Consider the following 26,362-nt stretch of genomic DNA (forward strand, 5'->3'; position numbering starts at 1 on the left):
ATGAGAACTGCATGGAATTTCCTTGCAAATATATCCTATCACACACAGCTAGAGACTGTGCTTTGACAAGCTTTAACTTGTATAAGTCATGTCAATTACATCGAAATAAAGAGAATGCTAACCACACATCGCTAGTTAAACGACTCCACCTCCTTCTTAGTGGTTAGCATCAGGACATGAGATTATCTTTCAGAATCCCCTGGAACATCCACCAGCGCTTGATTAGCCCTTATACATGCTGACAGTGTCAATAAAGTTATGTGAAACGGCCTTGGCAGTGACATTGTGACCTGTCAAGTTCTACCTAGCGCTACAAGTTATAACCTGCGTGAAATTGACAGAGTGTGTCTGAGACAAAAAAGGCTTCAATGTTGTTGAATCCTAAAGGCAGGAAATAAGACAAAACCAGCTCTCCCGGTGTACAGTGTGTGATGTTTGAGGGGCTTCAAAAAGGAACGTTGTCAAGTTGCCTGGTGATATATGAAAGTGGAATATAACCAGGATGAATGAAGTATTCAGTCTACAGAGTACACGAGCCCAAATAGAGCACAGGAATTGCTGCTCTATTTGAGCTGAAATACAAACGTACAAATGATGGGGCAGACCTGACCTGTATAAATCTTCTTCCAATCTGGACCGAAATGAAGATGAATTTCAGGAGAGCCAATTAATGGAGTAGAGTAATCCTTCCAACTCGGCATTAAGAAACCCTGCTTAGCTTCTCTGTCCCTCTCTCCACACATCTTCATCTTGTCTTTTCATTTGCTGGAGTTTAGCACAGATAAAAGCAGTTCAATGTATGACAGTGAGTGTTTGGCAGAACAGTAAACTCTCTGAATCAAGTACCATTATGACAGGGAAAACACCCACCTATCATCCAGCAACATGGACTACAACTGAAGTCTGTCAACAGCTTCCAGTATCTACACAGCAGGAGAAAGCGTTCCCCTAAATTCTCCTCAGCACCCCATTTAGTAACTTTGAAAGATTGTTTTCTTGAATTGAGCCAATGAAGAAAAGAAAAAATATATATAACACAAGCCTTGGACTGACAATAGATTTTAACTCAAATCAACTAACTGAGTTAGGAGAAACGATGAACTGCTCGGGTAACGAATGACGTACAAGGACGTTTTTATCTCCAGCTAATGGACGCATGCCGTTCTCTGTGGCTACGGCTGATTGGCTGAGGCCTGTGGAACAGTGGGGTAATAAAAGTTACAAATGAGAGCAAGCTATTAGAGCCATTGACGTGCTCAGGGTACCTCACTAATTAATTGATCCTGAAACTTCATCTATTCTGCAGTGAGAGGAACCTTAATTAATCAGCCCCTCCGTATCCTTGTCCTCTCTTCTCTCCTTCCCTTTATCCCTCGCTCCTTTTATTTTATGTCTTCTGTTTTAATTGTGCGCTGGAAGTGCCTGGGGTCCCGGAGTAGTGACAGGGTGGAGGTCTGTTGGAAGACTGTGTGAAGGGAGGGGGGGCTTTGAAGACCAAGGCTTCAACATTTCAAAAGCCTTTCAAAAACTGGCCTGCCAGGCTAGCCCCCATTGGCCCTCTTCCCCTGCCTGCTCTCCTCCCCTCATCCCTTCTTCTTTCTCTCTTCTCTGGTGGAGGGGTGATTTATCTCAGGCTGTGGGCCATCCGTCAGGTTGACCAGCGCTTGGTGCATTAACCCCACAGACAGCCGGCTCTGCTTCTAAGTGGTCCAGCCGGCTCCAAGTGTACCTCAGCAGGACGGAAGCACAGGGCTCAATCAATGCCATAAATTACCCATCTAATTCCCAACAGTCGATACCCGTTTGGCCGGCGAGGTGGTGAGATCCCATTTTGTCAGAGTGGAGAAACAGGTCTCTTTATGGAATGCGGGGACAGCGAGACAGGAAAAGGTTTGCGGCGAGGTTACATTTTGCACAAAGGTGGGAAATGGAGGGGGCTTGACTTGGAGTCTGCTCTGAGGGAGAATTAAAGAGACGCTCGTAAAGAAAAAGGATCTTGGATTGGCCTGGGGGTCTTGTACACTGGTGGAGAAACAGAGGACATGCACAGACGATCTGCACTCCAGTTTAAATTGTTGGGTTCTATTAACTTGGTTGAGTGTGTAGAAACCATGCGGCCACCACCAGTGATGGTTTCTCCCTGGCTTTGTTGACACATCCCCCCCTCCTCTCTCTCTGTCTCTCTCTTTCATTTCACAGGCAATCTTTTTCCTCTCCCTCTTCCCCTTTTCACATCAAACACTAATGTTTCCTTCAAATTTCTTTTCCTCTCTGTCTGCCAACTTTGACATCACAGGAAATTACAGTTGGAATTGGCAGCCTTTTTTGCTTTCAAGTTCATTCCACTTCCAAACAAAATGTCGTCCTCGTCCTGTCATCAGACACCGGTCGCTTCTTCTACCTCCCTGAGATCTGTTTGTTCTGCCTCCTGTGGACCTAGGCTCCCGTCAATCCACTGATGCACACACACACACACACATCTCCACAGTTGCTTAAGGACGGGGTCTTTTGTTCTGAGATAAAACCCCATTTGTTTAGTTCAGCACCCATGCTCCATAAGGCGGTATTAAAGTGAAGAGCTTTCTGTTTGGTGGTGCAGGGTGCACCGGATGGGTGTTTGTGGGTATGCATATGCATATCTACGTGTGTGTGTGTTCATGGGAGTGTGTGTCTGTGTGAGTGTGTGTGCATGTCTGTGTGTGTGCGTGTGCATGTAACAGCCCTACGTAAAGGAGCTTCTAGTTCCTTATTTTCCCAGCGCCTCGCTCTGGTGCTCAAGGCTGTCGTCAGCGGGGCGGTCAGGGCAACTCCAACCCCCCCAGGGAGGGGAGACAACCTGGGGAGGATCTCATCCACAGCCCTGCCCATCACTGTCTCTGACACGCAAGCACACACACACACGTGCACAGACACATATACACATAAACACACACAGACACTCAGCAGATAAGTCCTCCAGTGCATCCCATCTAGACATGGTAAGTGAGAAGAGAAGCGAGAGGAGGAGGCACTGCGTTGTTCTGAAGACAGACGACTGGCCAACTGAACTGCCAGGTTGTGTATGGGAGATAGACAGGGGGGAAACCAAACACTAAATGGATTTGGTATGGCTGCTTTTTAATATATAAAAAAAGATAAAGTAGTAATTGTTCTGTAAGTCCATAGCTTTGATATAAGTGCTACTTTAATGAATCAATGATGATTCTGTGAGTCCTTCTTCTTCTTTTGAGGCGTGATTCTGAATAAACTCCATATGGCATAACCTTACACAGTGGGCTTGACCACACATAACTGCTCTCACACAAACACACCATGACAAAAGATGACAGTCAACAGGGAATCACAGGTGTCACAGACACCCGTGTGCGTCCACAATGCCACGTTGCCTGGCAACGCCCCAGCACATCCATCTACGCTGCACAGAGCATCCTGCCGGGAGCACAATGCATCATGGGGGATCATCAGGGGCCTGTCATGTTGTATATCAACTAAAAGCCTCAGCTCAGAGTGTCAGTACTGCACGCTCAGCCATCATCAGACGGTTCTCTATTAGTAAAGCTTGTTACAGTCCGAGACGCATGCCTATGTATGAAATAATACAAATGGTTTAGTCTCCCCAGTTATAAACTCATTACTTTCAGCCAGTTTTATTTCACAAATACACTCTGGAGCCTCAGCTTTAATGTCAGTGCCAGATAATTAGAACTTTAGAAGCTTGCTCCCTTGGTCACGTCCAGGGATAACAACAATAATTTTATTTCTCTAATTATGCTGCGTGGCGGTTCTGAGATTGCTGGCCCCACGGTCCTTCTCCCTCGTGAAATGTGAGTTTTCGCAAGACCCAAAAAATTACTAGAATTTGTTTCCGGATTTGTGTGTACGGGTGGGAGAAAGTGTGGGTGTGTGTTTGAGTGTGTATGTGTGTGAGTGAGAGTGTGTGTATGTGGGAACAGTATATGAGATTGTCTAATTTCCGTTTGTGTGTGTACATAAATACTCCCGTGCCCGTGTTGCCTAGGACTCTGGTGCCTGTGTGGAAAGCATGCTGATGTCATCATCGTGAGCCAGAAGCGGCGTGGAGCTGCAGCTTGATTGTGGTCTCTGATGTGTCCTCCTGCAGTCTACAGCCCAGACCCAGACACTGGAGCTAGCTAGGGCCTGGAGCCCAGCTCCCATAAGGAAAAACAATGAGACTAATATCGCAGGGAGCTAATATTTAACATGAGAAAGCGAGGGTAAATGATGAAAATGGTTTATACAGCACAAGGGAACATTTCCTTGTTAACTCACTGGATCACTGTGCACTGAGCTAAGACTCCACAATGGAACGTCTCTGTACACTGCTGTTTGTGCGTGTGTGTGCATGTGTGTGTGTGTCCAAGTGAGAAATAGAGAGAGAGACAGAGCAAGAAAGAGAGAGACAGAAAGAAGGAAAGACACAGTGTGTCGAAGTGTGTAGGCATATGCTTATAGTGAGGCACAACACTGTCCGTCCATCTTTCCATCCATCTGTCATTCTCTCTCTCTTTCTCACTGCTGTCAGTTGCTGTACCATGTGCAATAGAGCCCTCGCGAGACGCATTCAAACCTAGACCAACAGTCCAGGCTAATTATAGCTGAATGGCAAGGGGACGCTTATACCAGAATAGCATGGCCTGCTTTAGTGGCAAAGCCACGCTTTTAACAGCAAACCAAGCTCACGGAGATACTCTCCCAGTCAATTCAGAGACAAAGCTCTGGTTTGCAACTTGCCAGACAGACACAAACACACACACACACAAGAACAATTATGAATTTTTCTCATGAACATATCCACAAACTGCTTGCCTCCTTTTCCTCTCTCTTTACACACGCACATAAACAGAAACACTGAGACATACACACAACCAAATACACACAACCACACACACACACAACCACATACACACAACCCCCACTTTGCCTCACAAACACATGCTGCAAATGGGATTTACTTTGAGTCCATGAAACAGACAAAAACACTATTGTTTGTAACACAGCCCTATTGTATGTGTCTGACTGTAGCTCCCGTGGGCCTGACGTTTGCTGGCTCTGGAGACTGGGATCAATGTTTACTGCACAGAGAGAAAGCATTCCAGTGCTGGGTTTCATCATCACACACATGCAGACATCAAAACGGTCTTATTCCACTGGGAGACTTGGGGGAGTTCATTGATCAACACCAATGACACTTCCAGATGCCAGTGCCGGGAGGACGCCATCGTCTGGGCCTGGCACTTTAGGGCTACATTTGAAATTGAACATGCCAACAACCCCTTCAAGGGAAACTGCTTGAGAATGTGCGAAAGGAGCGACGAATATCCCATTGTGATGTCATTGATGATATCTGTGACACTTTCTGTTTGTGGCGTACAAGGTACTCACTCAGGCACAGTTAGGCACACACACACACCTGATATGATATTCTCCAGCAGTTAAAGGGACAGTCCATCCCAAAAATGTAAACTTTGTGTTTTTCCTCATACCTGTAGTGCCACTTATCCATCTAGATTGTTCTGGTGTGAGTTGCCGAGGTTCAGAGATATCGGCCGCAGAGATGTCTGCCTTCTCTTGAAAGTAGAGGAACTATATGGCACTCGGCTTGTGGTGCTCAAAGCGCCCCCCAAAATACATTTGAAAACTCAACGACAATTACTCTTTCCAGAAATGACCTGGTTGCTCAAGATAGTCCACAGACCTTGTTGCGAGCAGTTTCATGTAGGAAGTTTGGTAGAAAGATAATAGTTTCCAACATCAAACTGCTAACAAGGCAAAGAGGAAAAATATGTACTTTACATTTTGGGGTGAATTGTCCATTTAAGCATTTGTTAGTCTGATCTCATAGTGGGTGAGAGTTGTATGAGAGGATGCAGAGATAGACATACCTGCTGCTGAATGTACTGGATCCCGCCCATGGCCACCTGACCCCTCCCCTGCATCCCCATTGGATATCGGTGTGGAGAGGGCGATCCGTATGGCTGGCTGGGGTAGGGCCCACCCTGTTGCTGTTGAGAGTATGGGTTGTTGGCCATCCCATAGATCTGGGAGCGCTTCATAGCCATGAAGTCCATTGACCCCACCTGTAGATAGAGCAATGAGGTGAGCTGGAGTGAACTTCAGGGCCTAGAAGCTCCAAAAATACTTTGTCTGTTTGTTTGAACAACCGTCATACAGTGCATTGAACCTGAAAGAAACTGAAGTGTCGGGAGCAATTCATTCCTTTCAAGCATTTCAGATCCTTTTAAGGTGTTTCAGGTCCCGGGAGATGATGGAAAATTCCGGTTCGCTGTGTCAGGCCTAATGCTAACCCGTCACCCATAGCGCCATGCTTGTCTACTAGGCAAATGTGGGGGGAGACTTCTCCCACTCACCTCTCCTCTCCTCTCACTCTCTCTCTCTCTCTCTGCTGCAAAGGATCATGGGTGATTTATGACATTTGTTCCTACTGTCTGTCTCAGTTAGGTGCACAGGGATACGCTTGCACTCATCCTCTCCTCCCTCCTTCCCTCAACAATACCTTCTCATCCCCAACTCAGCGCGGCCTCGGCCTCAGAATGGGGCTCTGGAAAGAGCCTCCAGGCACACAGGCCTCAGGCTTAGAGCTGCTGGACTAGTGAACTTTACAGTCTGTGAGTTATGATAAAAGTTGTTCCTTTTCCATATTGTACGTCTGATTCATGTGTTGTTTGTGATGTTTTTAGTCCTTAAACTGAAAAGTTGTTCACTTTCCATATTGTACGTCTGATACATGTGTTGTTTGTGATGTCTTTTAGTCCTTCATTTTTTAGCATAAAGGTCAGTACCCTAACACCCCTGAGAATGTTTCCCTCTTTCAGAGATACTGACAGCGTGCACACACACTTCCATTAATTAGAGTGGAATTGTGGCAAAAGGGCACTGCTTTCTGAACGCTGCAAATACAAGGCACTGTGCCACTGTCAATATCGGACACAATTCAGGTCATGTCCCTCTCTCCCTCCTCCTCCTCTCTCAACCACCCTCCCCTCCTTGCCAATCCTTCTCAAGAGGTTTCCCCTGTCGCCAAAAAATGCTGAACACGAAACGAGCAAATCCCCTTGTGTCGCTGCCAAGTTCACAAAAGCCGGACTACTACACTCAAAGAGCTGTATAGACACACAAAACATTTCTAAGGTTTGGCAATAGAAAACGGAAAGGCAATCAAGCCCAACTGTGCACATACATTACACGCAAATAAACAAGTGTACAGGTGCATGGTTTAGGTCTTCACCCCATCAGGACATGGTGACGTATACATAGGTTCACACACACACACACACACAACACACACACTCATAAAGCTAACAGACGAAAACATAACAATGTACATATGAAGGCACTTATGATCCAGTTTCCAAGATTTCCCAACTGAGGGATAAAGATTTCTTTCTTTTCCAATGTTGTCATGTTCAGTTCCAACAAATGTAATTTCAGCCCACTGCAGTCCCATTTTAGAGATATAACCAACATCTCTCTCATGCTCCCAAAAAACTACAATTTGACAAATTGAAACATAATGTTTTGCCCTTGGAGAGATGGCTGCACTATTGAAAAAAGATGAATAATAAGAATTAAATCATGTTTTTTGCCATGAGGGACAGAAGATATAAAAGTAGTGGGAATATACTAAAACTGTTTTATTTGTTCAGATGATTTTTTTCCAGTTGTGTTCATCTGGGCTTGCCATTCAACTGAGGTGCTGGAGAAAATACTAATTCAAAGCTAAATTTGAAATTCAATTTATGAACTCCCCTGCAGTTCCCAACTCTCGTGAGCTTATTGCAAAACAAAGCTATTAAAAAAGGAACATGGGCAAAATTACTATGGGGTGAAACCTGTTAAATTGCTTTTCAGACTTCTATTGACTATAATTTTATGACTTCAAAATGGTTGTACTCCTTTCACTTTAATGTGCAACGTTGTTAATCAGCGAAGACAATACTTGCCACAAAAATTGAGAGCTGTGGATTGTAAAACAACAGCATTCAGACATCAAAATCAAATAAACATAAAACATTATTAGCAAATGGTTATTGTTCTAATTCCATTTAAATGCGAGAGATAAATCTTTGATTTATTGATCGTTTAAATGTCTTTTCCACCACTCCAAACATTCCCTGTGTAGAAAGACTACAAAAATGAGACAAAAGTAGTGTGTGCATTTGCTTTCTGCCAGGAATCAAAAACACACATGCAAACACACTACACACGTACACATATATTTTTCTTGTCTCAGTGACCACTGCCACCCTGTCCTTCACACAAGATGACCAAATCACCACCTGCCTCTAAGAAGCCTTCATCATCGTTATTTACTGTCCCTCCCTCCCTCCCACACACGCACACACACACACACACACACACACAGAGCCACACACACAGACAAACCTTGTGTTTATCGTCTCTCCATTGACCCGGGTCTAAGGCCAGTTCCGTACAGTCAGCCCAGGAGTAAGACACACTAACTGCTCTGTTGGGATCAATGCACCGGAAATGCAATGTTCACAGTAACTTGACATCTATGACATGTACAGTATCTGTACTGTATTATTACAGTATGTTTTATGTCAAAATATATGTAATTACTGCTCCATGGAAGATACACTTTGAGCTGCAGCCTGACAGATGACAATAAACCTTCAACATGCACGCAGTTCTATCAAACAATCCTGCTCCTTTTGTGTGTCGGCTAGCGCAACGTTCCTGGTGCACCACAGGACTCTGCTGCCGATGCCTGCAGAACAAAGGTTTGCATTTTGCCTGAAACCCAAGCGATTTGGGCCTGCTGTTTCAAACAGACACAGGGAGACACACAGAGAGTGAGAGAAAAAGGGAGAGAGAGAAAGAGAAATAGAGAGACGGAGAGACAGAGGGAAAAAGATAGAGAGAAAGACAGAAAGAGAGAGACTGCAGGGGAGGAGGAAGTGTAGATCGAGTTCCATATTAATGTGTGCAAATTCCCCGCTCCTGCTGACTAAGATTAGGAAATTAATTTCATGGATGCAAAGACAATACTGATGTCATCAAGAGAAGGGGGGCCGGCTGTGTTAACTCTTCCCTGGCCGACAACGTGGACAAGAGCAAGTCACAAGACAGCACGTTCACTCCCATGTCCTTCTTGAGCAACATACTGGAGCTATCCAATGCATGGAATGACAGGCAAAAGGTAAAACACGTGGAAAGCATTACGATGCTCTAGTTAAGCCTTCCTGGTTTGTGTCACGACGACTGACTTAGTCACTCTGTGTGCGTACAGCTGGCACAGTCGTGTTTGTGTCAGGATAACTACTAGAGCAATCACTGTGGCATTATCTTCATAATCTACATCTCTTCCCGTGTAAACAGGGAGGCATTTCAGGGGCGAATTCAAAGAGCATCCCTGTGTTGTAGGATGACAGAATCTCATCCAGCAGCTACAACAGACGTCTCTTAGTGAACGTGGGCTGGGAGTGGGAGTGGTCCGTGGGGACCTACGGTGTGGCAAATTGCCTTTCCTCAGCCCAACAGTCCTGGGTGGTACAGGCAGCAAGGCATGAAGGCCGACGAGGAATGAGATGCATGAAATTATCCAAAAGAGCTAGACAGAGGGAGGGAGAGAAGAAACGGGAGAGGTTTAGCACTGTGTATGGAGAGAGAATGAGAGAGAAAGACTAATAGCGAGAGAGAGAGAGAGAGAGACAGAGAGAGAGAGAGAGAGAAAGAGTGAGAGAGAGAGAGAGAGAGAGAGAGAGAGAGAGAGAGAGAGAGAGAGAGAGAGAGAGAGAGAGAGAGAGAGGAAGGGAGAGAGAGAGAGAGAGATAAAGAGAGGATGAATGGGGCAGAGCGAGAGGGAGGACAGATAAGAGGATGTTGTCATGTGGCGGACCATCAGCTATTGTGTTGGGCCTCATGCGCGTAATTGTGCTCTCTGGTGTTTCGTCTGCTGAGGCAGCGATCTGTGAGAGTGCCCTCCGCGTTTGACACCAATATTTACAACGCGCCCCCACCCCCTCCCCTGCGCTCAGAAACACGCCCTCCTCCCCTGCCTCCCTCCCGACGTGCACGTATGGAAAAGTGGACAGGCATGTTTTGTTCCACACGGTTAGGGCGCAGACGTCATTAGGATGGAAAATAAAGGAGAGATGGAGGTTGGGAGGAAAGGAGAGGAGGATGGGAAGGAGGGAGGGAGGGTTCATCTGTCTCAAGTGAGATTGGGGTCAGGAGGTGGCAGGAACCCTTTTCCTCCTGTGAGACTGAGACGGAAAGAGGTGAAAAAAACACGAGGGGGGGAAAAAAGATGCTCGCCAGCGAAAGGAGACAAGGCTAACACGATGCCACCACGCCATTAGAGAAGGAAAACAAATAAAACACTCTTGTTTGCTGACAATGAACAGGGACAGGCTGGAGACAGCATGGAGCGTAAAACTGCCAACAAGCCAAATCGCTGATACATAAAGTGGGCCTCGCCGGTTCTTATCAACATGAATAGATCCGTTGCTCTCTCTACCACTGTGGAACCAAAATCACACAGCACTCAGGTCAGGGAGACTTTGATCATCACACATATGGTATGGACTTTGACAGTGTAGCTTAATGCCTGTTGGGTGGTATCGACACGCAGTCTAACTCTGGACCCTGGCTGTCAGTGGACCAAGCTAACTGTTTGAACTATACACTTCTGATCCTTGATATTCTGAATTACTTTCTATATGAACTATTGGTATGTCGCTTTGGATGAAAGTGTCTGCTAAGGGAATGAAATGTACTATAAAATGTCCCTGGACACTATCTGTCCCTCAGAAAAGCAGGATACTCTGTAGTAGAGCTGTCCCTCAGTAGATCAGGATGTCTCTAGACCATGGCTGTCCCTCAGTAGATCAGGATGTCTCTAGACCATGGCTGTCCCTCAGTAGATCAGGATGTCTCTAGACCATGGCTGTCCCTCAGTAGATCATGATGTCTCTAGACCATGGCTGTCCCTCAGTAGATCAAGATGTCTCTAGACCATGGCTGTCCCGTGTTGGAGCGCTGTGTGTGCTAGTTACTTCCTGCCTGCAGGAACCATGGCAAAGGGAGGCAAGACGGCACTGAGCGGTTTCATCTAAGGGGAGCTGTGGCACGAGAAGAATGAGCTCTACTTTCCCTCACACATTAACACACACACATACACACTTTCCCTACCAAACTGAAAGCCTGGGAACTCAACAGCAATATTATGCAACAATATGAAGACAAAGAAATCAAATAAAAAACTAACACACTGCCCTTAGGAGGGAGGAGAGTATTTTGGTTCATGAAGGAAAAGCACTACTCAGGTGGATGCGGCCATACCATAACACTGATATTAAATATGCAGCAAATTTTACTTATTCAGGGAAATCACCACCTTAGCTAATAGAATGGACTTGGAGGGGAACAGTGCTTTACAGCTCCAATAATCATAAATGAAGCAGAATCGCTGGGTATGTTTATGAATTAGCAATGATTATTCACCGTAATGTGTTCAGAGAGGGAGAAGAAAATACATAAGTGAATATTAAGCAAGCGGACGCACCCAAATGATTCTAAAGACTCCTAAGGGGCTTTTTCTGTTATCCATTAGTTTGCCCCGTAAGGCAAAACTAAACAAGCTATTTGCTCGAACTCTAACTATGGAGGACAAGGAAGTGAACTTCTATCTGGCTGTTCAAAGGGTGGCTGATTTAAAATATTGTATATTTTTTTCTTCAGGCCAAAAGGAGGTTCTGTATATTGACTACAAATACTCCTTTGGTAAAAGTCTAGTAATCCATGAAAAAAAGACAGAGACAAATGTGTACATTTACAAATGTGTTAGTCTATAAAAACCACCACATTTACAACAATTACATTGCCCTCAGTCTTAACTGTGGTCAAACAGTTGTATAGTAGCTTAATGTGATTCACCATAAACTACAGGGTATTACACCCTGGCCATTGTGTTGGACCTCGGCCCAGTCATCTGGATATGCCCATATTTCTACAGTGGCTCAATCCATCACTTTAAAAACAACAAACAGATATCTTGACCTTCTATCCTCGGGCGGTTATTAGATACTCATTAAAAGTCACCTGAAACAATTTGAACCAAATTGATTTCATTATCGGACTCCGCACGAGGCATGGGCGACTGTCTGATAGCTCAGCAGGAAATGTACAAAGTTAATTAGAAAAAAAAAAGGATTTAATTTTCTTTCTTTTTTTTTTATTCTTCTCCTCCCCCTGTGACTGTCATATGTGTAATGTGCTGCTGTTGCAAAGATGGCGGGAGAATACAGATGTGGAGGCAGGAGAGGAAAATAACAATACAATACACATAGTTTAGAAAGAACCAAGAGGGGGGGCTTTCAGTGTGTTACAGTGTGTGTCTGTGTCAAATGACAAAAAGAGGAGTGTGTTTGGTGTCTGATGTGTGTGTATGATACACTCTAGCCCCCCAAGCCCCAATCTCCTGTGTGCAGTTTGGAAGAGGGGGTGGGGAAAGAGGGTAGTCTTAGAACCTCTCTCCTCCCTCCCTCCCTCCTCCCTCCTCCCTTCCTACTCCCTCCCTCATCCCCCAAGTGGAACAAGGCCAGGGCATCAGGAGGGCTTGATTGTCCCCTTAATGTCTGTGTGCCCTGGGCCGAATAGGCTCCTTGACCTGGGGACAACCCCGGAAATAGGCTGCCTGTGACCCCAACGGCCTCTGCAGGCCACCCCAGGGGAAGGGCTCTCAGCTCGGGCCTTTTCCAATCTCCTAAGGCCTCCGAATCAATCAGGGTGGAGGATGAGAACATGAGGTAGTGAAGCTGAACGATCAATGAGGCCCAGACCTGAAGCTCTCTAATGCATGGCTAGACAACAGACCCATACCTTCGTCCTATCTAGTTTAAGAATCACGTCAAACTTGAGACTGATAGAGCTTCAGGGTAACAATGACTTCAGGGTAATCTGAGTGTACTCTCATTATAAATAATTTGATCATTCTTTTTATGAAATCTTATGTTTTATGTTAAATGGGAATACTTTGAATTTTAACAAAAAAATATCTGTTGCTCAACATTTATAATTTTTGTATTTCCTAATTGAGGTTATTTCTGATTAGTTGCTGAGACACCATGTAACCCAGGAAGGAGTACAAGAGAGGAGAAGCAAGAGTTCTCCTTTCTCTGTCCAGTCTTTTTTATCCTCGTAAAAAAATCCCCATCTTACACAGATGAGGATTGAAATCATTATTGCTGACATTTTGTATTTTAGCATTTGGATTTAATTGTTCTTACTAAATTGACTGGACTGGAATTAAATTGACATTGCCCCTGGCCACTCTCATAGTTTTTTTTTACTCTGACAAAATTACAAAAACATACTGCTGACCAGAACGGATGTTGAACAGGCTAGAAAACACGCTTAACATACTGTTCTGGATACGCAATTACCTGACAAAAATAAGCAAAGTTGTTTTAGTTGTTTCAGACACCGAAGAGCTTGGCCCATTTTTTATTGCTGTGTTTTATTTGCATTATAGCCCAGCCCAGATTAAGTGATGGACATATTTCCCAGGAGAGGCTCAAACTAATCTGTCAGTGGTACCAGCAGGTCTTGTTTTATCTCGCCGTGTGGAGCTTGGCTCCGGCCTAGTAACATCTGCAGCCAGATGTCCTGGGGAAGCGGGCTGTTGGAGAGTCTCTCGCAGTGAACATTCGGCTGGAGCTTCTCAGCCTTGTCTGCTGATTACTGATAGAGAGGAGGTGGAGAAGGACTCCTTGATTCAATCACAATATGTGAAGCTTTCCAATAATTGTTCAATTTCATCACATAGTTCATAGGTCCAGTCAGAATTCTGGGCAAGTATGAAGAAAATAACAAAAACAGTAATAAACAACAACAACAACTGCACTCGAACAGCAAAGACAGTGAAACTGCTAGACATGGTAGAAGCTCTCCAGGAGGATGGTTCCCATCTTTTCCTTGGAGAACTGCAAGCCTTGAGCTGACCTCAGACCCTTAACCATCTTTCTTCTGAGGCTTCTCGTCAAATCACAGAGGAGGCAGACGTTTATGAGGGGCAGACCCTCTTTCCAGAGCTTTGATCTGGCAAGTTTTACCCATTTTGTAGAGGTCGAGCAGTCAGCCCCATCTGGGAGGCAGCGGTGGAAGTAAAAGCACATTGAGCTGCTTTTACAAGATTCTTTCTTCCTCAGCCATGGAGGAAGGTACCGTAGATAAACATTGGAGTTGGTTTTGTGTGTGTGTGTGGATGTGATGGAAAATGCATGTACTGTCGATACAGTACATGTATATGTGTACACTTCATAACTAAGGAAAGTATAAGAAAATACATAAGCTTAACAGAAAACCTCCCATTGGCCACCAAGTATCTCTCAATATAGTCAAGAGCCACAGAATGAGAAAAATGTCAATCTCTGCCAGGAAACATTGCGTTTCCCTCTCTTCCATCCTGTTGCAAATTATTCATGCCACAAGCTAAATGTATTCATTCCATTCTGTTTACTTTATCATTCGACTTTTATTCTCCCTTTTCCCCACATTTGTTTACAAGAATAAAAGCCTGACAGAATTATCCACTCCACAACAAAAAATAAATCACAGTGCTCACACACATCATTCAAATTCAAAGAGCGACACTAAATTATAGATGGGCCATTTTCCCCAAATATGCATTTCATTACCATTTCCTTTTCCTGTCCTGGCCTGCATGCAGACGTCTGTTGCTGCGTGCAGAGCGCAGAGTGTGTGTGTGTGTGTGTGGGGGGGGGGGGGGGGGGGGGGGGGGGGGGGGGGCAATGGGAGCAGACTCACAGCGAAGCAGGACGTGTCCTCTTTCCCAGGCCTAATTTAGGATTCAATTACAATACTCTTTAAAAAGCGTCGACTTCGCAATTAATTATTTTAAGATTAGCTTGACAGTAATGGGCCTCCTACCATCGCCGGCGGTAGACTGGAGGGCTGTGCCAGAACCAAAGACCTTGTTGAACGCTCTCCCTCTCTCTGTAAATTCCCCCATCTCTCTCCCCTTTCTCTCACAATCTCTCTTTCTCTCTCTCTAGGAAACAGATAAATCAACCCTCATACCCATCCTCTCTCATCTCTTCGCCCTCTCTCTTTTTTTCCACCGCACATTGTTGTGTTATATTCCCTTTTTGACGTCCCGCTCCCTCTCTCCTTGGCATGCGATTGATATTGGTACACGACGCTGGGTTGCTTTTACGAGCCACAGGGGCCCACACCGAACGTCGTCCTGCGCTCAGGGAGAAACGCTGACGGATGGCCCCTTTGCCGCCGCCGCCCGCCCGCCACAGCTGCTGCGTGGCGTAAGCGGGAAAAAAACGTCCTCCTCCCACTTTGATTGGAGCCAAGCAAAGCATTTCTCTTTCCCTGCGCCTGCTGTCTGCTTTCCCCCGCTTTTCCCCGCCCCAATCCCCATCGCTACTTCTTCTATTTTCCTGCTGTCGCCTCGGAAATTAATGCCCCCCCCCCCCCCCAACACCTCCCCCTGCCCTGCCTCGTATTCCTGTTTATTTAAATATTTGATATGTAAGCAGTCATAAAATAAGTGTCATAACACAGCGAATGATATGCGGTGAAAAAGGCCATTATGCGTAATGGCTTCTGATGTGCCCACTGCCCCAGTAGTTTGTGCACGCGACAGGGGCAGGGAAGCAGGCCGCAGGGAATAGACAGGGCGTAGGTACACATGGCATACATGCAGAAATGAGAGGGCTGCACGCCCAACTAACCACCAGAACACACCACACTGGGTGAACACGGAGCAGCTCACATGCACAATTGACTTCTGATATACAGGGTTCTGGAAAACACATGCATTAGGCCCAGTACATCTGTGATAGCCACTGTAACTGCGACACACAATGCAATACACACTGTATCCACTTTATAATGCTCTAACCGCTGGGTCTATTGCATCTTTCAAATGACTGAGTACCTCATTCTAGTTCTCTGCTCCTCGGAATCAGAACAATGCAATATCAACCAACCTGAATTTCCCATTTGGACAAAGCAGCACTCCCACTGGAGATGGTTCATTTTAGCAACATACTGACTCTGTCTCTTACCTCCTACCTTCCTCTACACTGTCTCCTTCCTTCCTCTACCCTGTCTCCTACCTTCCTCTACCCTGTTTCCTACTTCCCCTACCCTGTTGTCTCCTCCTATACACTGCCTTCCATCCCTATCTCATTTTGTTGCATATTTCCTGGCAGATGAATTCAATTTGTCAACATGGACAAAAACCAAAGGATTACAGATGGTTGAATTTCAGTTTTTAGCTGAGGAAAATACTAATAGGAGGTCAATAAAATGGGAGATCATATTTCGAAAGCTGAATTTAAAAATAAATGTAATTTATGCTGCAGAGGAAAATCATACAACAGATTGACAACTGAAATTCCATTTGATGCAAACTTAGTAATGAAAGTGCACATCAGCATAAAATCCATGTCCTAATTAAAGGACAAAAATCTGAAAACATTCATTAAGGTGATGGTATTGGCTTGGCATTTTAAACATCCATTTGCTGGTTTCCTTTAACAAGCTCCCACATCAGGCCAATGATCGGAGGGGAAGGCTCCAGGGAGCAGGTCAGGGGGTCAGGCTACAAGTGACCCCCTATGCCTGGGAGACTCTTGCCACCGTCAGTGGCATGTGTAAACACACACACACACACACCTGCTATGCCACTGCCCTCCCAGTGCCCAGGTTCTGTTGCCCTCCAGCTCCCCTCGCCCTCCCAGATCTTAATTACCTCTAATTGGACTTCTCTCCCCCCTTCTCTCCCATAATGGAACTATTCATCTTTATTGGTTAATGAGTTCACTGTAGTCACCCTGCGCTGCAGTGAAGGTCAGAAGAGAAGGATTGGGACCATGGATGGGAAGCTGGGGAACAGAGGGAGAGATAGAGAGACAGTAGGAAAAGGGGGGGAGATGTTTTAAAATGCACCAAATGCGCAAGGATAAAAAAGGGATTTTTATCCTTGAGATTGAAATAGCCATGAGTGGGCTAACATATATTTGAAATTCCGCCCGTGTCTCAAACACATCTCAGCACTCAACCGTTTCTAAGAAAAGTGTTTATATGAAACACACGCACAGACACCCATGGGATATCAATGCGGTGGCTAAACTGACTGCAGTAAGGTAAACATAGATGTCAGTTAGTGTAACAATACAGATGTCAGCCTGGGGTCTTCTGAATGCCTACACATTCAGGGCAGCTCTTTCTATTGTCTATGAACATATACTGTAGATACACTTACACATGACCAAAGGGCATCATAACGACTGGGCAAAAGAGCTCTGTGGGAACTATTGATTATGGTAATGTTATCTACAAAGAGGGCAAACGGAATCCCCTCTGACATACAGCTGACATTAGGGCAACCTTTGCATGTTTATCCAACAATGCCAACGGATGTTCATCAAGCAGAGCATGCTCAGCCCACAGCAGACGGGCTAAGCACCCATCTGTGGTGGAGACAGGTGTCAGCACCTTGGCAATCCGATATGTGGAAAATCCATGGGAAGTTCACGGAAACGGAAAAGGGAAGTTCCGTGAAATAAGCATAACGCTCAAATGTCAAAGTATCGCGGTGATGTAGCTCCTTTATAAAGTGCTGAAAGCAGGATGGAAGGTGCACTGATTTACATAATGCAAACAATACCTCCATCCATCACCTATTGGTTGACAAACTACTGAACACAACCATCCATTTTTTCTCCAAGCTCCAGTGCACCATTATTGGTGTCCTGTGTGTTGATAGTGTTTGGACTGGGAAGTTGCAGGGACCTTGATGACTAAATGACAGGTTTAATTGAGGTAAATGACACCCTCTCGAGCCAGAGGTGGCCTCTACTGTCCCTCTGCCTGTAACTCATCATTATCATCACACCTTCCTTCACACATGGTCACTCAGCCTAATCACAGGCCTGTCACTGGCACAATCAGCGGTCTGGACAGGAGAAGGGGAGTCACACAGAAGCTACAATACACAGGGCTGCACTGCTATGAATAGAACCTTCCCCTCTTCTTTAATGCTCACTGGTGTGTGTGTGCGTGTGTCTATTGTCCATCTTTTTTATGTGTGACTTTGTGTTGTCCATGAAGTTTAAAAATGAGTGAAACTCCGTCAGAGGGACCAAGGCAGAGGGTCCAAGCCAGAGGGTCAGAGGCAGAGGGACAGAGGAAGAGGGTCAGAGGCAGAGGGACAGAGGAAGAGGGTCAGAGGCAGAGGGACAGAGGAAGAGGGTCAGAGGCAGAAGGTCAGAGGCAGAGGGTCAGAGGCAGAGGGTCCGAGCCAGAGGGTCAGAGGCAGAGGGTCAGAGGCAGAGGGTCAGAGGCAGAGGGACAGAGGAAGAGGGTCAGAGGCAGAGGGACAGAGGAAGAGGGTCAGAGGCAGAGGGTTAGAGGCAGAGGGACAGAGGCAGAGGGTCAGAGGCAGAGAGACAGAGGCAAAGGGTCAGAGGCAGAGGGGTCAGAGCCAGAGGGACTGAGGCAGAGGGTCAGAGGCAGAGGGTCAGATGCAGAGGGTCAGAGCCAGAGGAACTGAGGCAGAGGGTAAGAGGCAGAGGGACAGGGGCAGAGGGACAGAGACAGAAAAAAAGGCAATGGAAGAGAAAGAAGAAGCTCTGCGACACACACACACAGAAGCACAAGAACATGTAAAGATGATAAGTCAACTGGTGGATGGGGTAGGTAGACCATGTCCAATGGACTAGATTACATTTCCCCTTCCCTGGGTCCAGCCTGTGCCCTTCCACTGTAGGACACCAGCTTAGGAAACCCTCGAGGGACCAACGTAGAAAGGTAGAAAAGAAATTGGAGAGAGAGAGCGAGCAAGGGAGAGAGAGCACGAGATCGAGCGAGAGAGCCAGAAAGAAAAAATCCCCTCTCCTCAGGGAGGGAGGATGGGGAGGAGAGTGTGGGCAGCCGTCCCATTCACTGTCTGCACGTGGCTAATTTGCATATGTGAAGGTCAGGGGGGATTGTGGGAGGTGAGTGAGGCCACCAAAGGGCCCGCCAAGCGGCCTGGCAACATGCCCAACGCACGCCACCGCTGGAGGGGAAACCCAACCACTACAGAACACCCATGTGAGAGGGAGGAGGGAGGGAGGGCAAGAGGACTGAAACCACACAATTGCTGGTGAACACTTCCTTTTTTTGTCGTCTTTCAGGACAGTGAAAAAAGGCTGGGTAAAGTGGAGAGTTTCATGGAGAAGGCTGTCAATACGTTGACATTTCCTTCGGTGTTCAGCGCTCCTTCTCTCCTTCTCCCTCCGAAGTCAGCCTCATGTCTCAGTACTCAGTACCCCTCCATGTGACTCAGTTCAAACAGCCGTTGGAGAGAGATGAATGGAAATATTTCTTCTCTCTCCCTCCATCCCTCTCTCCGTCCTCCAGAAAAGACACTCAGCGGCAGGCTCTTCACACCCCTGTTGAGTGGGAGGACGGGGGAGCACCGCGTCGCTGGCAGCTCTGGTAAGAGAGTCTACCTGGAGTGCTACACACAGCTCTCTGAGAGGAGCCAGGGGAGACCTGCAGTCCAGCCCCGGGAAGCTGTCCACAGCTAAAGCACTTCAACCAGGCTCAGCTGATAAGGAAGGCCTACAACTCCCAGAAAGCCAGAGGGTTCGTCTCCCCAGTCCTCCGGTCCCCAGACCCACACACTGGCGAGTGTAACCAAGCCTCAAGCCTGGAGCCAGGACACGCAATGAAGCGAGATGAAAAATTTGACACAGAAATTAGTACACACATTTCAGGTTTTCTGGAGCCATAAAAGAGCCTGCTTGTTACTGTGTAGTTTGATCAAATGGACCATATTTTAAAACCGGATGCATTCATTTGATTCACCCTTGCTGATCATTTAAAACTTAAGGTTCTAGATTAAACCAGAATAAAACTAAGAGCACTCATTGACTAAATGTAATGTGAGATTTAAAATCTTATCTAATTCATATAGACACATTATGTAGGAATTGTGCATACTGTACAGACAAGATGAGTAATTTGTGACAACCTTTGACTCCAGGTCATTATAAGAGCATCACTGGAATGAACAAAAAGCTACAATTATTTTATTAGCAGTCTAATTATACCGACGGTCGACTATGCAACTGGTCAATGTTTTATGGCAAATCGGAATTAATTGGCATTTTACTGAAACCGTGGGCAGTCCTGGGATAACCCGTCTGCCAATTATGCTCCTGAGCTGCATGTTTCATCCTGGAAGATGAAAGCAAAGCCAGCACCTTATCAGGAGCAACAGAGCAAATTAAAATTTCACTCTGTTGTTGCTAATCAGTACTGTGCTAGCAGAGTCAGCCGGGAATGTAAACAAAACATCAACAAGCGAGAGAGCTGGCCGAGCATTGGGGCTGGCCCTGGTCGATTGCGCTGACGATGCAACTTCTGCTGCTTCCTACTGCACAAGCACACACACCAGTTGTGCAAATACAACTTACTTTCTAAATGATGCACAGCAAATCATACACATTAATATACACATACAAACATACATAGTCACACACATATACGTAAAAGCACACTCACACACAACACTTACTGAGACTGGCCTGGTGCTTAACAGGAGTTGAAGTCTAGTATTTAGAACCTAGCTCAACCCAACGTACTTAGCTAAATGGCCCAGTAGCATAATGTTAAGCGACACAATTCTGTCACAATTGTTGAGTTTTGTTCATTGTTATTAATACTGATTCTGGATAAATAGGCAACATCGTACACCTTGGGTTTGTTTCAAGGTGAGGAAAATGAAAAGGGAGCAATTATATGCTTTGATATCTGTAATTAGTCTTTGATCAAATCAAGACACATTTCAAAACAAAACCTTATAACGAGGTAAAAGAAAATGGAAAAAGAACCATGTGAAATAGCACAGCACAAGTAAAAAGAAGAGGTCAAAAAAAAAACATTCATAATATATGACAATTAATTAATTCTTAAAAATTGTATTTTTAAATACTGACAAATCAGATTTTTTTGTGCCAAGTAAAAATAAATCTGGATTAACAGTTATCTTAAGACAAATGGTCTATGTGCAATTGTAAATCTGAGACAATGGTGTTATGATGAGAGAAAAGCTGGAACTAGGGCTCCCACCCCCCTGTAATGTAGCTTCACTGTGGCTACACACGCAAACACAACTGTGCATGGACACAGATGCACACACACACACACACGTGTGCATGAACACAAATGCACACACACACACATGTGCATGAACACACATGCACGCACTAGCACACATAAGCGCGCACACACACACACACACAAGTCCACTTCTTTCTGGTGACTGGCCAAAGGAGTGAGGTAGGAACAGGTTTGTAAATGAGGAGGCATGATTTCTCTCACAGCTTGCTCCTGAAGAGAGGCAAGTGGGGAAAATTTGAAAGAGGGGAATTGTGCCAACAGGTGATTCAGGCGTGTTCAACCACATGCACTGTGAAGTGTTTAAACCTACATCCCGGGCCAATTTGGAGGGTTTACACAAGACTGGCCTGGTCACAGATTCCTAGTGAGCGCAAGAGGGTATCAAGGACTTAGATGTATAACATTCTAAACTGAATTTCTGAACCAAACAACAAATTAAAAAAATATATATAATAATCCAATTATCTTTTTGTTATCATGCACTGCATGTAATGACTTTCTGTACTTAAAGGTGGGGCCTTTTATTGGATGTATTCATCATAGTCTAGTCTTTTAATTTCACTGGCAATGTTGATTTAGACAGACAACACTGAGTACATAACATGAGAGTTTTGAGTATTTGATTATCATGTATCTACAATGTAACTAATTGTTTTCTATCAATAAACACGTTTTTAGAAGATCAACAGCATGTCATGATGCTTTAATGTAGCTACACACAAATGATGATGAAGCCCCTATTATCGCATTAAAGTAAGCTTGTGGTTTTGGTTAGTATGCCATAAAACTATAAATGATAAGCCGACTATTGTACAAATCCCATACATGCTGACTGCATTGTTGAAGTAGACAATCAGACAAATTACGGGTGAATTTTCAGACTAAACGTTTCACTACTTTAGTTACTCTGAATAGCAATTACTAAAATCAATATAACGTCTCAACCACCCACACAAAACAAGCATTTCATTTCCCTGCCCCACCTACAAAGCATCTATGAAACAAATTGGTTTTGATTGAAACGACAGTGAGCTAATGAATTTGTTTTTGAGGCAAAGACATTAAACTACACTTCCACCATGCCCCTGGGTCATCCAGATGTTTTCTTCGCAATATTTCGTGCATCAGAATTGTAACTAACACAATACGATACATTACGATGCATGGGTGATGGTTCGAATGAGCCGCCCAGCTGCAAGATTCCCCTTGGCTCGCCGTCTGAACAGAGTTCAGCACTACACACATGAGCAGCGCTTTGGTACCCAGCGGGGATGCAGGGAACCAATCAGATGGCAGATTCGATGTCAACTCTGAGGCAGTCGTCTGGAGGGCATTACATCTAGTTTACCTCCACAATTCAAATTCCCGACCTTGCGATGCAAGTCACTTTCTAAGAGCGTTTTTCTGGCAAGTGTGCTATAATGCATCGACATTTAGCTACTGGGCTCGTGTTTCCACAGCATCACGTCTAATTTATTTCCAATATCATAAATTAATAGTCTTATAGGTGGCAATACAATAAAGAACTATGCCAGAGATTGTATCATTGACAAATAACAATTTTTTTTATTATATAGTTTGCATCGACGACAGGCTATAGTGTTTTAAAATGGAGCGTTTTGCAACGTGTCGGCAACCACGTCGGCAAGAGGGCGAATCTTTCCAGCACCCATTAAATGCTTTTAATCAATGAAAATCAGAGCAAATATTAAACAGTTTGCACCACAAACATTTTAACATGAAATTATCAACATTATGAAAAGCACAAAAGTTCGATGTAAAACGGAACAATGTAGCCTAATTGCCTACTATTGACTAATAATTTCCTAATCATATCTGAGCTAATAAACAGCAATTTATGCGACAAATATTGTCAACAACAAAATCATTCTCATTAAATCCGAAGCTTTTGCCCATAGTGCAGCTTATAAGTCACCTTGAGCAGAGACCGTGTGCTCATATTAAATTATTCCTCTTTTGAGCGCTTGAATATTTAGCCTATACTGACGAACGCAAGGGGAAAACAGTCGACCAATACAAATTACAGTAGGCTATATTCAAGAAAAAAATTATGGGTTATTGACTGCCGGCGAGGTGTCATAATGTAAACAATAAATAGCCTATAAAAATCGGAGAAAAAAAGACAGAAACTACAAACACCGCAACTGTCAAGGTTTGCAAGCTGCAAGCTGAGTTCTTAAAACTATTCTTTACCTGCGTTCTGCTGATACCTTGACCTCCGTTTCCAGGACTCAAAGAGGGGTGGGTTCTCTGTTGTCCTCCCCAGCCATGACTCGTGGGTCCATACTGAGAACTCATGTCTTTACCCAGCGCGATACCTGCTTGTTGTTGTGCTGTGGGACCACTGTAATCTTGATAGCCACTGCCGTAACCTCGCATCATTGGACTTGGGGAAGTCAGCAGCTGGTTCAGGGTCGGAGTGGCCCCTGAGGGGTGCTGACTTTGTCCAGGGAATCTTTGAAAGCCCCCTACATTACCACCAGGCACAGAGGCAGCTCCCATTGCTGCTTTCACATGACTGGCTGAAGTGTTGCTGCCAGGCCCCACCAACATGTTATTGCCCTGCCTTGAAGGACCCATCATGCCGTAGCCAGAACCACCGTAGCCTGCTCGATACGCCGGATAGTGATTATACTGGCTGTTGTGGTATCCTTCGTGGGAGTTGTGTACGGGTTCCATACTATTGTGAGCTGAAGAGTGCATTATCCCTATTCCAGTGCTTTGCTGTCCACCGTGTTGATCGTAACAGGGCCTTGAACTACCATAGTAATTATTAAACTCAGGAACTGCGTTGTTCCCTCCTGCACTTGGGGACTGTCGGCTAATGTTATTTGTTGGTCCCGTGTTGGCATGCTCGTACCTGGCGCCCATCCGCTCCCCCGGTTTACAGGTATGGTCCCCTTCGCTCTTGCCCAGCGTCTGCTGATCTAAATGTCCCCCCAATAGATTCTCTTTCCCACCGTGATGCTGGCTGTCATTAGGCCTGTCTCCCCGCGCGCCTTGCCCGTTGTTGTTGATGTTGTTACTTTGTATCTGACGCTGCTGATGTGGAAATTGGTTGAATTGCGACTGCTGGTGCTGAGACGGAGGGGGATCTCCGCTACCAACATTTTTCAGTTTATGATTCGCTATCAAACCCGTTTCCAACGAGGCAGTGCTCGAATTAGACGACGACATAGACGTTATATTATTTCCACTCTCCTTCTCCCGTGTGTCAGAATTATTAGTAGAAGTTGAATTGACCATATTGTTCTCGTTTCGGCGGTGATGGTCTACATTATTCATTGTGTTAGCCCCATCTCCAGCTCCAAGCATTGCTCCAGTTCGTTGTACAGTTCCTCCTCCCGATTTTCCGGAATTTAGTTCTTGACCTAAAGTACCCGACAATTTTTTGTTTTTATTATTAGTTCTTGTTGGAGCTGATGCCACTTGCGCAGCCATCATCATTTCAACATTTGTGACAGTGTCAGTGAGACAGTGACCCTCAAATAGGCTACTCGCACACGAAAAAGAGACGGATGAAAACAGAAGCAGGAAAAAAATCTTCTATGGAAAAACGAAGCTTTGTTCTAGCACTGTAAATTTTGTCGATTCAAATGTGAAATGCGTCGCTGACAGCGTCGCGTCGGTGTCAGTTGGGTTTCATATTGAAAGTTGCTCGTCCAAGGTTTAAATGAAACTTTTTTCCTCTCCTCCAACCCGGATATTGGTGAATGCATGTCTCCCGGAGCCCTCCTGGCCCAGCATGGCATAAGAGAGAGAGAGCTCTACCAGCTATTATCCACCTCCAGGCTCTAGCGCGCCTCGCATGGAAAATGCGGACTGGATTTTGGCCGTCCAACGTTTTCTTGCAATGGACTTAATGTGGACATAGGCTTTTAATTCCGTTAATAGACAGCCTATGATAAAACGCATATGTTAGAAGTCGGTTGGCTAGCAGATAAAAATTAAGTCATTGTAAACAAATTGGTTTACACCTCAACGGTGACGTATCACAAAACTGACCTCAAACTTGACGTCCCAAGGTAGCCTACATAAATTGTTTTTAGCGTCAACCAATTAACAAAGTTTCAGTACCCGGTGTCCACGTACAGCACCTTTAACCCCATATCGTTCTACCTGTAAACAACGTCTTCAGAATATCATGCTTCTTCTTGAGGCAACACCATTACTCCATGTCTTAGTTTGCACACAGCATTCTCCCAATGTTCCAGGCAGTTTCTGCAGCTCTGAAAGAGGCAGACACGCAACCACAAGCAGCGCACTTTAATGTTGTCATCAGAATAAGGATGTAATTACAAGTTGAAGTTGTCGTTTAGATCCTTAATGTTGACACCGACTTTCCGTTCCAATGTAATGATATTTGTCTTGTAAGGCTCTTGACCTGGAATGTGTATTACGTCACTGTTTCTTTAAAAAGGCTCCAATTTCTTTGGTTTCTGTCACATAAGACAGCTGATCTTCTTAAACTTACTTTTACAATGAAATAAGCACTTTATGTGTGACGTAAGTATTTTTATGTCAAATAATTATGAAGGGTCAAGGTATTTAATGTCAAGAGTATTTGTTCATTTGAATAGACAATCAGAATCTGAATCAGAAAGGGATTTATTCGTCATGAAAGTTTGCACTGACAAGGAATTTGCTTTGGCAGGAAGGTGCATACAATAAACATATAGGAATCTTAAATTTAAATATGTGGTCTAACTATACTAAAACTAGCAGTAATAAGTGGAATACACTAAAATATAATAAAAGTGGGCATAAAATAAAATATAAGTTGACAAATTACAATATAAAATACAATATAAAATACAATATAAAATACAACCTTATTTAATAAAATAATGTTAAGTTCTGAAAAGAGTTAGGCTGATTGGATGAGGACGAGGGTTATATTGAGATGTCCCTAGAGCTCTCTGGTAACTATCAGATTCAACTATTGTTAATTTAATGTGTCCTGTTGAACAAACTTCAGGTTGTCAGATCCATTTGAAATTGTTCTTAATATGCCAATGAAGAATTATATTGAACAACTATTCATCATCCTTCAATATATTCACTCTCTGTCAACATAAATAAATGTTTCAGACAGTCAGTGTAAATGGTAAGACCTCTGGTGGAG

At 44.7% G+C, this 26,362-nt stretch overlaps 1 protein-coding gene across 1 annotated transcript in view; it reads right to left on the minus strand.

The window, feature by feature from the left end:
• The window catches only part of LOC124466490 (AT-rich interactive domain-containing protein 1B-like), a 117,039-nt gene extending 91,975 nt beyond the window's left edge, over positions 1 to 25,064 (minus strand). Inside the window, 2 exon segments of the mRNA XM_047018386.1 lie at positions 5,904 to 6,098; positions 23,431 to 25,064. Coding sequence (XP_046874342.1) covers positions 5,904 to 6,098; positions 23,431 to 24,684 — 1,449 coding nt within the window. The 5' untranslated portion in view covers positions 24,685 to 25,064.
• Positions 25,065 to 26,362: the final 1,298 nt, after the last annotated feature.

This window comes from Hypomesus transpacificus, chromosome 3 (genome assembly GCF_021917145.1).
Source record: "Hypomesus transpacificus isolate Combined female chromosome 3, fHypTra1, whole genome shotgun sequence".
Lineage (NCBI taxonomy): Eukaryota > Metazoa > Chordata > Actinopteri > Osmeriformes > Osmeridae > Hypomesus > Hypomesus transpacificus.